The 15,175-nt window shown below is 34.8% G+C and overlaps 1 protein-coding gene across 49 annotated transcripts in view; it reads left to right on the top strand.

Annotated features, from left to right (window-relative positions):
* CLASP2 (cytoplasmic linker associated protein 2) overlaps positions 1 to 13,473 on the top strand; it is a 145,416-nt gene extending 131,943 nt beyond the window's left edge. For all 49 annotated transcript variants that reach the window (XM_088166518.1, XM_088166497.1, XM_088166424.1 and 46 more), the window contains 7 exons: positions 803 to 956; positions 1,695 to 1,923; positions 5,884 to 6,077; positions 6,879 to 7,007; positions 8,665 to 8,871; positions 10,028 to 10,144; positions 11,197 to 13,473. In XM_088166518.1, coding sequence (XP_088022644.1) covers positions 803 to 956; positions 1,695 to 1,923; positions 5,884 to 6,077; positions 6,879 to 7,007; positions 8,665 to 8,871; positions 10,028 to 10,144; positions 11,197 to 11,283 — 1,117 coding nt within the window. In that variant the 3' untranslated portion in view covers positions 11,284 to 13,473. The remainder of the gene's footprint in view (positions 1 to 802; positions 957 to 1,694; positions 1,924 to 5,883; positions 6,078 to 6,878; positions 7,008 to 8,664; positions 8,872 to 10,027; positions 10,145 to 11,196) is intronic.
* Positions 13,474 to 15,175: the final 1,702 nt, after the last annotated feature.

Raw genomic sequence — 15,175 nt, 5'->3', positions numbered from 1 at the left:
TCATGTCATGGTTTAACCCCAGCTGACAGCTAAGCATCACACAGCCACTCAATATCCCCGTGGTGGGATATAGGGGACAAACAGGATATAAAAGAGAGAAAAATAAGATAAAGACAATTAATTAGGTAAAGCAAAAGCTGCATATGCAAGCAACAGACAGACAAGGAATTCACTGTTTCTAGTGAGGGGTCACCCCTATGTGAACAGCCCTGTTTCCAGCAAAAATACAAAGCATAGCCCCATACCAGCTACTATGAGGAAAGTTAAGTATTCCAGCCAAAACCAACACACTGAGTCATCAAGCCAAATTTAATATTGGGAAGACAAAAGAAGTGTTAGTTTATTAATGTTTTTTATAGTAATGATGTTGTCAGCAAAGTAGACTTTGTAATTTTGCTTTTACCAGTCAGTTTGCTGTTGAGTTTTATCAGTGCTCCTTACAATAAGACTTTTTTCAGAATAAGAGGATGGCATACAAATTCCAGTTGTTTCATATTCAGAGTAAAACAGAGAAGAAGTTTGTTTCTTCAGGCAGATGCCATTACCTAATGTAGCCTTTCCCTTATTTACTTTGTGTTTTCTCTGTCAGTGTCAGTGGTAGTACACTTACTGAGGCATGACATAATACAATTTTGTCTTGTGAAGAGACAACTTTCCTAATGTATTTCAAGACAAGTAGTAATTTTAGTAATATTTCCCGAGTCTCTGTAGTTGCCTGCTAATGTGATTTAAAAATACAGAATAGATACATTATACAAAATAAATCCATCTTACTTCCTATGTCCTTCTCCATGGCTCACAGTGCATTTGACTATGACACTGAAAACATGAATTCTGAAGATATTTATAGTTCTCTTCGTGGAGTCACTGAAGCCATTCAGAATTTCAGTTTTCGTAGTCAGGAAGATATGAATGACCCTGTAAAACGAGATGCTAAAAGAGAAGATGGTGATTTGGTGAGTATTTAAACTGAGTCCATGTTGGTAGCAGCAACCTAAGCTAGTGTCTGATTGATTACAGATAAGGAAGCATCTGTTTCAGGGGGCTTATATTCTTTTTAAATCGGACATTTCTCCTGAATTACTTAAGAGCTTTAGAAAAATATGTTCCTAGTCTTGAGCTGCATTTTGAAAACGTAAATGCTGATTTTAAGTAGCACTATGTTTGTTTAACATGTCAGCAGTTTAGAAACCAGTGATCTTGCAAATTAATTAATTAATTTATTAAGTTGAAATTAATTTTTTGAGAAGCTTGTATCCTAATATATGTTTTTCTGAATGTTTTATTTTATTTTGTACACAACCTGTGGGTTGTTAAGATGCAGTATTTGAGACTCCTGTTTCTGTGGAACTTTGGCAGTCAGATTTGTTGAATTTGCCACTTACATATGCTCAAATACATTTTTAATTACTTTGCATCAGACTTGTAATATAAAATACAGCTATTTTTGGTTTATGATTTCTTTTGGACAACATACACTTTCCCTTTTATTCTGGGGGTTTTTTTGGGTTTTTTTTTAAGGAAAGCAATATTTAGGGAAGGGAACTAAGACTTCTTATTTGAAGTCTATGAAGTCTTATTTGAAGCATTTTGAAATTTGTAAATTTTTGCTATATTAATGAATTAGTGATGTAGTTAATGGAAAGGTGTAAGAGTGTATTTCACATGCTGATGTGATGTTTCCTCTCCTGCAGATTTGCAGTGCTTCTGGAATAGTGGACATACGAGCAGGAAGTGGTGTGAGTGATACAGGTCGGACAGCTCTGGATAACAAAACGTCATTACTCAACATGATGCCTCCCCACTCCTCACCATGCTCACGAGATTACAACCCATACAATTATTCTGATGGTATCAGTCCATTTAATAAATCTGCTTTGAAAGAAGCCATGTTTGATGATGATGCAGAGCAGTTTCCTGATGGTAAGATTCAGATTACATGCTGTGCTAGAAGAAAAATAGTGAGATTTTCTATCTTGGAGTTCAGTTTCTGAAGTTATTATTAGGAATATATGTATCACTTATTTGAGAGGTTTTTACAAATGCTATATTTTGAATTAGTTTATTTGTTAGTCATCCCTTTGAGTTACATTGTTGGATTACCTGGTATTTGTAGAGACTAAGGGTAAAAATTAAGGAAATGCTGAACTATGTTGTATACTTCTGGTAGCACGTCCTGTATCAGTACTGGTAAGTATAAATTTACTTACCAGATTGTTTTATGATAGAAATTTAAAGCAGAAGGGTGGAGAAAAGATTTACAGCAAGAAAGTAAAACTGAATCAAACCAGTTTGGGAATTAGGTGAAAGATTAAGTATTTTGTTAGTAATATATTTGTATTTGAAACATGGCATTGGCATTTTCTAGTGACTAAACATTCTTTTTAAATGAAACAAAACAAACCAGCTTTTTACCAGAAAGGTGATTCATCTCGCCCATGTAAATCTAGGAACAGGTGCTGCTTTTTAGTAGGCTTCCAGAGCTTCTTTATGCTCTGTATATCTTTGGGTAAATTTTATATCTATATGTTAAGAAGTTCCAAAGTACCACTACTATCAATATTTTAATAAACAGTGATAATCTGGTATTCACTGTTGTTCAGCTATACATTGTTTTTAAGTAAACGCTTTCTTTATAGCAAGGGACAAACTGATGATCTCCCATCTACCTGTTTTGCTTTCATCATTCTGCAACAGATGTGTTACAGAAACTTTTGAAAAACAAAGTTATTTTTGACATGGTGTTTTATTCATCTATTCTATAAGTTGGCTTTAAGTTTGCATTGAATCAAAACAAAATCCAAGTATAGAGCATTTTTCTTTGTTTTTTCTTACATATAATGAAGAAGCATATAGAGTAACCAAATATTTTCTGAAAGAGATGGAGGGAAAAGCACAGTTTTACAGATCATGTCAAATACATATTAATAATTAAATAGTTTTGCCATCCACATACCGAGCCAGGTTATGCTTGAGATTGTGTATTAAGGGGTCTTGTTTTACATTGGAGAAGTCTCCTTCTACCTTCTGACAACTTATTTTTGGGCATTAAACCAGATGCAGTCTGTGCTGTGCCAGCATGATTGAGTTTTATAACAGCTCATGACTGGCTGGAGTGAAGCATTCCTATCCAGTATTAGTTTGTCCTAGTTGGAAGAGTGGAATATTGCATTATTTAGGTCTGCTCTTTAAGGGATCTTGATGAAGTACTTGCTTTCATTCCTGTGTTGTTTACCCTCAGTATTTAGAGTTATATCATGTACATTTTGTCATTTGTGTGTTACTTTCAGAATTTTATGAGATTATTTACAAAATGTCTGCAAGAGAAAAGATAATAGACTTGGCAAAATACCTTGTGCCTACAACTCCTCTGTTGCGAGTTACACACTTTCCCCATGAACGTGAAGGACTCGTTTGACATTAGATATCTTGCTTTGTTTGCTTTTTTGGCCATCGTGTTTGCGTAGCTTTTATATTAAAATGCTGTGAGTGGCAGTAGGAAAATATTTCCTAAATTCAGGACATATCTACATGTTCCCTTTTAACCCTCTAAACTGTTTATGCTGTCAAAAGGATGTGATTTGATTGGTTTGAGAAGAGCTGTTCTTCATCAGTTATTTATCTCTATAATGCATATTTTAATTCATTCAAATGAAGGACTTGCATCTGCTCATCTTCATTTGTGTTTTGTTTGTTTTCTGAAAAAGAAATTTTGGGAGTAGCTTTGAACATGACTTCTATGCTTTTCTATTCTTACCTGGAGAATGTTTGGAAATTAAATACATGGTGCTAAATCATACGAAGGAAAGGAAAAGGCAAGCTGTAAAGGCACATTCCTCTTGGTTATCTTCATGTTTTTCAGTTATGTAGTCCATTACTGGAACTTCTTTCCTCCCCGTATTCCTGCATGGACATGGCTATTACTTTCCCATCTCTTCAACCCGTAACTCTGTACGTTTAAGATGACACCACAATGAAAATACCTTAAACAGATAAATTTAAATGAGTAGTTTTGCTTATGGAGTGTCAATATGCATTCCCAAATAGGATTTGCTATAGCTATAATCCAAATAGGATTTGCTGTAGCTATATATAAGTTTGGCAGAACAAGTGTAATAGTGCTGCCAGTAAAAGTAATGATCTTGCTTCCATAAAAAAATTGATGACGATCAACAAAGAGACGGGACCCCCACTTGCATAACGAAGAGATGAGACTCCCATTTGATGCAAGCATGAAGCTGATTTATTGATTTAACATACCTTTTCATCTATAGCTAAAAATAGCACAATCACTCCATTGGTGTTTCTAAGTAACATTACTTAATCAGAACTCTGCATAGACTCTCTGCACAGACCTGTACAGACCAGCATAGGCACGCACGATCTTGCATGATTTATCTAAAACAAAGCACACCAAGCATACCTTCTGCTTCCCTATTCAGGGTTCCTCCTCATCTTGCTAGGGCTTGTGGCCTACCAAACCTAGTACATCCACTTCAGCCATGAGTTAAGCAGTGCTCTGAGTCGTGCTCTCCAGCTGTATTGCTACAAATGGTTGTCCATTCTGCTCATCTGCTTTAAATAATAATTCACCTAATGCAATTTCAGTCTGCCCTTTAGTCAAACATTATTCATCCATTAATAGAGTGGCAGCAGAAACGTTTGTAGTTGGCTTTCAGGTGCTGGTGCTCCTGTTTATTCATGCAAAACAATGCAAATAGCAATGTGAGGTTCAAAAGCAGCATGATTTTTACAGTAGCTGATGTGTGGTAGTAAGATATTTAATTCTGTGGTATTCAGCTTTTATTGTTTTCTTTATACAAGTGCTTTCTACAGCATTCGTAAGTTACAGTACTGTATAAAGTAATACAAGATGTTCAGGGGCTGTGGTTTCTCAGTGTATAATATAATTACTTTGTTATGGAGGATGTATTTCATGTGTTAGTTAGTACATGCAGTCATTTCATGAAAGGTGCAATGCGTTTGCATTGTATGCCGGAACTTCCAAATTTTTGCCTTAGGAAACGGCATGTTTCTGTTAATATATCCAAAAGTTTCCATGCAAAGATAGAAGCTCTATACTTTCCTTTCTTAAAGGCTAAATGGGTCTTGATGATGGACTAAAGATACTAAGTTGATACTCAAGTTTTTATTAAGACCATTTTAAAGTTTCTTGACTGTTTGCTGATTACTCTGTTTGCAGTCCAGTGTTTACAAATGTAAGTTGTTACTAATGGGTTTTTCCATTATCATAGAATCTTCTCTAATCAAAAGTAAAATCCAGAGCCATGTCTTAATTAATTGTTTTTGGGATCTATGGGACTAATAGCCCTAGTTTGCCTTTATTCCAGCTCTTTTGTACCAAGAACCATTGTTTTACTTTTTTTTTTTCTTCCTGTTTGTTTTAGCAACCTAGCTATTGTTGTGGAATTATAGCTTACAAAAGTCTAAATAATTCCGTAATACTAACAGAGAAAATAAAATTTTTCATCTTGAATAGAAGAGTCATATGGGAAAGATAGCCCTTCGTGAAAAGGATTCAGAGTGCTTAGTAGGTACTGCAAGCCTAAAAACTCCTGCAGTAGACTAGCCTGCAAGGAGGTTTTTGCACACTCATTGTAGGGATTTGGGAGGGGATTGTAAGCTTGTTCAGCAGTGTTGGTTGCGCTGAAAATGTAATAGCCAAACTGCAATTCCCTGAATAGGGAAGCAGAAGGTATGCTTGGTGTGCTTTGTTTTAGATAAATCATGCAGGCAAATGTGAGGGAAAAAACAAAAGCATGCTCAAAAGAGAGCCAGTCACACTAGAAGATATCCTTTAGTTGTACAACAGGCACCAATATTTATTTGCAATAATTCTGTTTGTGTATTATATTTTGACAGAGCCTCCCATGGACCATTCTGATCTGGTGGCAGAGCTACTGAAAGAGTTATCAAACCATAATGAGAGAGTTGAAGAAAGAAAGGCTGCCCTGTATGAACTCATGAAGTTAACTCAGGAAGAGTCTTTTGGTGTTTGGGATGAGCACTTCAAAACAATACTCCTTCTGCTGCTTGAAACGCTTGGAGATAAAGAGGTAAATTCAGAAACATCCAGTTAAGAATGTTAACAAAGAACATAGCTTACTTTCAGTACCTTTGGCATTTGTATTAGTTGTAGAAAGGGCACAAATCCCAGTTACTGGTGAAAAAAACAAAAAAAATGGAAATAAAAAATGCCATGAAGTCCTATTGCTCTGATGGTGAAAAGGGCATCAGCGATACTTCTCCAGGATTCCTATTTGTTGATTCTGATATGGTAGATTGAATGAAACATTTTTGCACCGAGATTCAAAGCTTGTCTCTTTATAGCCACTGAATGAGTCTAGAATATCAAAACATCATGTGTGGTAAAGCATTCAGAAATTTCTCTCTCAAATACAGGAATGGCCATTGTGAAGAGACTGCGTTCTATGCAATAGTTCTCTACAAAGGCTATGTTTCTGAAATTCCTGAGGATCAAAAAGACACCAGTACTTGTGTTTGATTTTTTTAAATAATTGTAAAAAGAAAAAGTAAAAAACGTATTTGCCTGATGGTTTGATCAGCCCTTGTGTTTGCAACTTAACTTCTGGTTAGCACAGATAAGTGAAATTAGTTTAGCAGTGTGTTAAGGATATGTCACCTGCATTTTCTACAAAAAGAGAGATTGAAGAGATTTTTTTCCTACTTTTATTTCTTAACACTAGATTCAGATTGTGTATGTGTGCAAAGTATAATCTGATGTTTTTTCTGTTTTTTCCATTATTAAAGACTTTTCCAGCAGCTGAACAAATATTAAAAGTGCGTATGTCTATTTAAAGGTGCATAACTCATTTATTTTAATATTGAATCTTTAGCATGCAATTAGAGCTTTGGCACTGAAAGTTCTAAGAGAAATTCTAAGAAACCAGCCAGCAAGGTTTAAGAATTATGCAGAGCTCACAGTCATGAAGACACTAGAAGCACATAAGGATCCTCATAAGGAGGTCAGTAATAAGTAATTTTATAAATAAGTTATATATAAGTTATGACAAATTATTACAAATAGAAAGAGCTGTCAGGAAAATGAGAAATAATCAGTTCTTACTGAGGAAGTAATTTTTTTAATAACAAGCATATTATTATGTGTTTAATAACAGTGGTATTATTAGTTAACATGGGTATGCAAGAAAGAAACCCATGCAGTTCAAAAAGCTCTTGAATGGTTAATAACATCCCCAATAACAATTGCCTTGGGTGTCATTCCACAGGACAGTATAACCAGCAGTGTTTCACCATGGCTCCTCAAGGAATAACTGAAAGATGCTTTTCCCTTATTTGACATCTTAAGCTGAATATAGGTGTACTAGAGATCTAAACAAGCTTTTGGATTTCAGTGAGATTTATGGTTGAGAGATGAGACTAAACAAGACAAGGAATTGTCAACCTTTTCCATTCTGCTCTGTTTGATAGCATGGCTTTGAAGGTGTTAAGGGAAAATGCATGGGAATATGTCAGTGGCAGAGGTGTGCTAGTTCCAGGAATAGTGAGGGGATTCAGGAGGAACGTAAATGTAACCTTGCTCAGAGTTATTTGTGATGCCTGCATACACAATAAAGGACAGTGCATGTAAATATAGGAAGCACAGATACAGTAACCAACCCAGTATTCAATTTCTGACATTAGTGTCATTGATGCTGTGGAAATGTTTGTTACTAAATGAGTACATACTCCCCATGCAAGGGCACTTTGTGGAGTATGCTGTGGAGTTTCAGGCTTTGAAGCTGACTGTGATTCCTCCCATCCCATGACTTTATCACTCATTTGATACTCATTTCTCTTTCCCTGTGCTGTCTGGATTTGTTTCATACACTGTATTTCTTACAGTGTCATTTCCTCATCATTCCTTCTCTGTTCCTGTGCCTTTTTCCCTCTCTTAATTTTGTGTATTAGGAGTGAGAGAGTAAAGGATGGAGGTTTTTGTACATCACTATGTACAGCCAGTCATTTTGTACAGTAGTTTCCCTTGTTAGATGGCAGATGCCAGCACAGCACTAATGTGAAGATCAGATGTTAATTTTCTCTCTAGTGCCCTTGTTGTGTTTTGAGCTTGTATACCTGTTGAAGTCCTACCTAACTGTTCTTGTTCTGCTTGTTCTGCATATTCTTCAGGCTTAAAGTACTCTCTTGTCAAAGTTTATTTCAAAATTATAGAGGAAGAAAAACAGCGAGATTGGCTTCTACAATTAGCAATCTAGATATGTCATTAAACATACCTTTGAAATAAAGATGAAAACATGTTATATCAGTGATCACTGACTTAACAAGCAATAACAAATGACAACACAAGAAATTACAGATTTACAAAGGTGGTGATTAAATACGTAGTTGGAGGGTATGCAGAATACAGAAATTTCAGATCCTATTAAACGAGCAAGTTTGAAAAACTGATGTGTATTACCAAGGGCATAGTAGCTTCAGAATATCGGGAAGAATTGTGTTTTTAAGAAATAATGTCCAACAGCTGGACTCTTGACATATTTCTGTAATATCGCAGAGGTCTTGATAGGAAATTTTTACGCTCAAGACCAGTGCTGCCAGAACACAGACCACAGAGTAAGAGTCTCATATAAATCACTTTTCTGTGTCTTTTTCTTTCAATAGGTGGTGAGATCTGCTGAAGAAGCTGCTTCCATGCTGGCCACTTCAATTAGCCCAGATCAGTGCATCAAAGTTCTCTGTCCAATTATCCAAACTGCAGATTACCCCATTAATCTGGCTGCAATCAAAATGCAGACAAAAGTTATAGAAAGAGTATCTAAAGAAACCCTTACTCAGCTTTTACCAGAGATTGTGCCAGGTCTAATACAGGTAAGGAGAGAAGAAAGAAGAAAATAGAGGGGGAAAAGACGAAACAGAGTAATAAAAAGAAACTTATAAACGTATAAATACGAATTGCAAAGACTTTTTAAAAATAGTACCACCTGGTTCTTTTGAAGTATTTCACTTGTCTGATAGTTGATGGCTGCTTTGACCCAGAAATACCTTCAACAGTGGGAACGATATCTTTGCTTAGCAGGGAGCTAAATTATAACCATTATTAGGACTCAGGGAATCTCAGTAGGATATAAAGTCCTGGTTATAGGTAAGCTTGGTAGATACTTTTAGTTCTAAGATAGCTCTTTGTTGTTTGTACGTTTTTTCCTAGTTACATAATTCAGTGTGAAATTGGCTATGCTTTATTTGTGTATAACTGTAGAGTTTTATCAGCTGAGGCTTTTGGGAGGCAAGACGAAACAAGCAGTTTTATAAAGTTGAATAAAATTAGAAGGATATCCGAGTTTTCTCTTTGTCTTTAAAACTGAATTTTTTTACCAACTTTTTAAAGGTTATATTAATAGCCAAAATACATTAATTTCCTTAATTGATCAAGACTTTCTGGAGTTGGAAGCTGCATTGTGCAGATTTCTGTCTTTAATGACTGTGATCCACTCCTACATCTGCAGGAAAATAGAGGCAGAGAAGGGCTTCTGAGAAGGGAGTCTGAGTGAGGCAGCCAGGCATGGAGTGATAGAAAAATGGCAAAAGAAGCAAAAATCATTGAAGAATGGGGTGGGGGTTAGAAAAGACTCTTTAGCTATTAAGTGAGTTCATTCAGAGAGTCAGGAAGTTCTAAATTGTGAATGGTCTTTTGCTTTAAGTAAACACCTGTATAATCTAAAAGAGTTCTCTTAAGTGCTCACCTATTGCATGACAGCAGCTCTATTTTCAGTGTAACTTATGAACAGAACTGTGTGGGTTTTTAATTCAACTTGGAAAATGACTATCAATGGTGACTAATAGGCAGCCTGCTTTTTAACTGCATGCTCTGTATTTGTTTCTGGTTTTTTGTTGGAATGCTTCATTGGGCTACACTGGCATTAACTTACCATAGACTTCAATATATTTATTATAGTACATAAGTAAATAGCTTTTCTTTTAATCATTAACTGATAAGGTATTCATGTAACATTTTATTGCTTTCTAGGGTTATGATAATTCAGAGAGCAGCGTTCGTAAAGCATGTGTTTTCTGCCTTGTTGCCATTCATGCAGTAATTGGTGATGAACTAAAACCACATCTCAGTCAACTCACTGGCAGTAAAGTAAGTAGAAGATACCGTTTAAAGAAATCTTGGGTCATAATTGCATCTATGAATTTACATTTTGGTTGCCATTGCCAGAAAGTTTCAAAGAAGTATACACTTGAAAAGAGAATATCCGTTGTATTAATATGACTTCACGGTAAAACATTCAAAACGGAGAGTCCACAGATCTTTATTTATGCAAGTGTACAAACTTTTGCATAATTACTAAACTATGTTTCTTACTGCTTTTTTAATGCATTCAGTTCCTTGTGTACTGTTAGTAGTGATAATGGCTGCATTCAGCAAGCTTTTCCTATCAGTGTTTTTTGTCTTTGTTTTCATACAAGTTCTGATTGAAAAACAATAACATGATATGTCCATGTTGCACAGAGCAGTTTCATTTATTCTTCCTCCTTGTTATTTTGCTTTCACCAGTCTTTTCAGTACCTCTAATGTGAAATAATAAGAACCAGGCTTTTTGTTTCAGGATATTTATGACTTCGTTGACATCTTTTTCAAGCAGTTTTTTGCATATAAACAGCTATATGTTAGTTGTGAATCTCTTTGTCCTTGGGGATTAAACAGGACAATTAATCTTGTCAGTCTGTGATAGAAGACAGTTCTATCTTTAAAGTAGTCTCTGGTATTGATTGTATTTAAAGTGACTCTAGATGATATTAGAAGCTTAGTAAATACCAGCATCAGCAACTCTGACTAGAGACTTAAACTTCAGCATTAACTTAAAAGAAAAAAAAAAAACAAACCACTACCATATTTAGAAAAGCATTATAATTGGAGGAAAGTACTCCGTCTATCTTAATCTAGCTACCTTATTTCATACTCTTCTTTACATCCTTAGAGAAGCTTGAGCAGTTTCCTTGTGACAGATTTTATTTGTGTTTGATGTTTTCCATTGGCATCTTATGTTCCTCTTGAATCAACTGTGTAAAGTGCAATTTTGCTTTTAGGGAAAAGAAAAAGATTAATGTCTGTTTTGTTGTACAATTACTGTAATCAGTCTGTACAGTTTGCAATACTAAACAGAGTTAATTTCTGGCTTAAATTTGCAGATGAAATTATTGAACCTTTACATCAAACGTGCACAAACAGGCTCTGGAGCAGGGGATACAGCAGCAGATATGTCTGGACAAAGCTAATGAAACTGACAAGAGTTAACCAGGTCTCCTAAAGCAGGGGCCCTCTTCAGTGAAAGGAAAATCCTTACATGCAACTTCTGGAACTTTTTTCTTTTTTTGTTTTGGTTTTTTTACTCCCTTTCTTTTGTTATTTTTCTTTTGTTCGGGGTTTTGTTGTTTTTTTTTCTTTAACCAACAGCTGTCCTCAGCCTGCATGAGACTGTTGAAATAGAATTATTCCAAATCTAAGGAAAAACAGTATTAACATGAATTGATCAAAGCAGAATAAAATTTCAAAATAATCTTATCCATCTGTTATCCTGTTCATAATCCTCTGTCTTCCCATTAACTTTTGCCAGTGTTACTGTATTAAAAAAAAGAGATTTTTTTTAATGCTAATTAAAAAGATATGCTTTAAGCTTCAGAAGTTAAAATATAAATTCAGTTGCTTTTCTTCAGCTGCAGATAATTCTACCTTTTTATTGCTGTTTTGTTAGAGTATTATGTCCTTTGCTAGAAACAAAAAGTGATGTGAAACAAAGCTGAACTAGTCTGAACTGCAGTGAGACTCGTTCACTGTGTTGGTGGTTCATCATCTTAGAGCTTGTTTGGGATATTCTGGAGATTGAGAAATAAATAAAAAAGAATAAGAATAAAAAGAAAGCTGGATTGATCCAGTTCTGTCACAGTGATATTGTTCATTGGTTGTATGTTTGTTGCATAAATAAGAATTTAGTGTGCACAGCAGAGGACTGGTACAACCAGTGCCTCTTAATGTGGAAGACAGCCCTGCCAGGGCAGCACTGCCAACCTGATGATAGTGTGGCAGCCTGCTGGTGAGCAGCAGAGTTCATGGTCACTTGATGGACATGAACCATCCTTGTCACCTTTCATTCTTCAAGCAGGATGCTTCAGAATAGAGTGCTCTTCCCAAGCATGCTCAGTATGTGTTTATCACTAGAATGTTTCCTCTCAGGCTAATTGCTGGAACAAGTAGTCTTGTATTGTAACTCACACGGGATCTTATGACAACAGTGCAGAAAACTGTTTATTCCTTACCTTCCGAAAAGCACCGGGATTTTCTGCATTGAATTTAAATGGGGGGGAGGGGGGAATAGTCACAAATGCTATGGATCTTGCCACTTTTTAATTTAAAGAAAAACATATATTTTGGATGCGTAGGAAAAGCTGCACCAAATTATTTGCATGATTTTCTTGACTTGCATCCTCAAGACCCATCTGGATTAAGGTGTGGAAATGTTTCAAGGGTTTGTTTTTCCATTTTTGAAAAAGAGTTAGTATATTGTGAATAATAGTTCTTTGTATTTATGAAGTTGATAATGGAAAGAGAACAAAGATAAGTAAATGTGTCCCTAAATGGGTTTTTTTGCTGTTGTTGTTGGTTTTTTGTTTTGGGGGGGGGGGGGGTTGCTTGTTTGGGTTTTTTTTAATATAAGCAGCAAGCTAATTAAGTGAGAAATGGGATGAAATGGTGCCCTTCCCAGGAACAATGGAACTTTGTTTTCCTGACTTTTTATTCCCTTTGACTGTGATGTTGTCTAGTTGTAGGAAGTGTATCCTGATAAGAGAGAAAATAGTGGTGCCAAGGATGATGATCTATGCTAGGCTAAAATTCTCTCTACCTCTTCAGGGTGACTAATTTTTGACTGAGCTGCTGCATATGGCATCCAGTAGAAGAACTATCTACAGAAAAATCTTTATTTTTTTTCCAAATTATCACTTAATGTGTATTCAAAACTCTATTCTTCAACATTGCAGCCAAATATCATAAGAAACCACTTACACGCTTTACCTGCTAGGAACCCTGGAAAACAAAACTGAATGAAAAATTAAGTCAGATGCTTGTAGTTAAAAGGAAAGATTGTTTTTACTTTAGTTTGAAGTGAATGCGATAGAAAGATCTAAGATGTGGTTATTGAAGAAGCGATGCCATTGCAGAGATTTATTTGGAGGAAAAGTTGTAGGAATATATGTAAAGACTTAAACCCAAGACTGTCATAACTCGTTGCTAGCCCTTTTTAGCAGCTACATGAAGAAAATAGTATTTCTTCCTCCTTTCCTTTGTTATGTGTAACATCCTTGTTGTTTTCTACTGTTTAATTACAGTGTGTATTTATAGTTCTATGCTTACCATTGTTCATATACTGGCAATAAAATGTACATAACATTACTTAAAAGATTAGCAATTTATACATTCTGGTTTTCTGTTTTATTTGATCACATGCTCTAAGAAAAATTATAAATGTGATTCATACAGCATTGGTTAAAAAAATTATCTTAATCTTCATGTTTTGTGTGTCCAAATGATGTTTCTTTATATAGACTTGTTGCTAAATCTGACTTGGCATTTGAGAATATTCTGTGAATAAAGGTATATTAGACAAATTTTTAGAAATTGAATAGAATATTTATAAGCACATCCTTCATCTTCAAAGAAAGCTTTTCTTCATCTAGGCAGATACTTTGTTTATTATTTCATTTTTTCTACATTATAAATCATTTACATTTTATTTTTTTAATACTGAAATATATTTCTCAGTTTACAGCCTTGTAGTTTTTACATTTTAATTATACAAAAGGTCACTTCAGAAAATTGCACAAATTCTAACCTTAATTGCCCTGTTTGTTATTCCTGCATTTTGTATATTCAATATTTATTTTCAGAGAATCATTGCAAAGTGACTGTTACTTGTCATCTTTTTGAAGATGCTGAAAATATAAGTTATTGAAACATACAGTATATATTCTGGATGAAACCTAATTTTTTACATGTAAAGAAAAGATAAGGTTTTTTATCCCCTATATGACTGAAAAATTTTGCTTCAGGTAGGGGGGAGGAAGATATTTATCCAAAGTTTGTACATCAGTTTTGCTTTTAAGCCATCTTTAAATGTTTTACGCTAAGATATCCCATGTATTAAAAATCTCAATGCAATATATTTAGATGAGTATTTTACTTATGATATGACTATTTCTGTTTCTAGCAGAGATGGGGTTGCTATCTTTGTAAACAGATAGAATCTATTTATATTACATGAAGCCATCAGAAGGTAAGAATTTGGAAAGAAAATTATTTCCACAGCAGCCAGTTTATCAAATTCACTGCATTGCTTTTTGCCTTCATTTCCTATATTATAAGTAGATATTAGCTCAGTTAAATTCAAGCAATTGAAGCATTTGAAAACTCAGGCAAATTCAAGTCATGCCTTATGTTCCTGCTGGAAGTGATTTCTCTTAATGGATTAGCATAACAATATGGGAAAAATATGACAGTTGTAAGTTGCTGTTCTTTCAGACAGGGTTTCTATATGTTCCTTCTAATATCCTGTGAAGATAGGTCATTGCAATCATTTGACTACTGAAATGTAATTCTTAAAGGTTGGATTTGGGCTATAAAAAAGAGAAAGGAGAAGAAAAGCTACATGCAGAATCAGGATGGGAAATGGATATCATTAATGTCTCAGACTTGGATGTCATTTGATTTAAATAATTTTGAGTAACACAATAATGTTCAGATGAAGTCTTAGCAAGGAGGTTGGGATAATGTAAACTGAAAGGAGAGCTGATCATGTAAATTTTCTTGAGTTGGCTTGCTTGGTTGCTTTGCTTTTTTTTGAGTTGTGTTTATTATTTGTAGACTGAGTCACTTAGCAAAAAGAACAAACATCTGGATCCTGATACACTTACATATTCTTAATGAGTTTATATGGTGTGTTTTAACGTTTAAGTCATTAACATACCCATGAAAAAAATTCTATTGAGAATACAGGCCTAAACTCACATTTTGAATTTTCAGGAAAGAAATTCAAATGCTGAATGTAATATTGTCCCTTTGAATGCAATCATAAAAGAGAAAATAATTTTGAGAAATAAATCTCTTGAATTACACTAC

The sequence above is a fragment of the Sturnus vulgaris genome, chromosome 1, assembly GCF_052056855.1.
Source record: "Sturnus vulgaris isolate bStuVul1 chromosome 1, bStuVul1.hap1, whole genome shotgun sequence".
NCBI lineage: Eukaryota > Metazoa > Chordata > Aves > Passeriformes > Sturnidae > Sturnus > Sturnus vulgaris.
The sequence above is the reverse complement of the archived record's forward strand: the minus strand, read 5'-3'. Positions and strand labels throughout refer to the sequence as shown.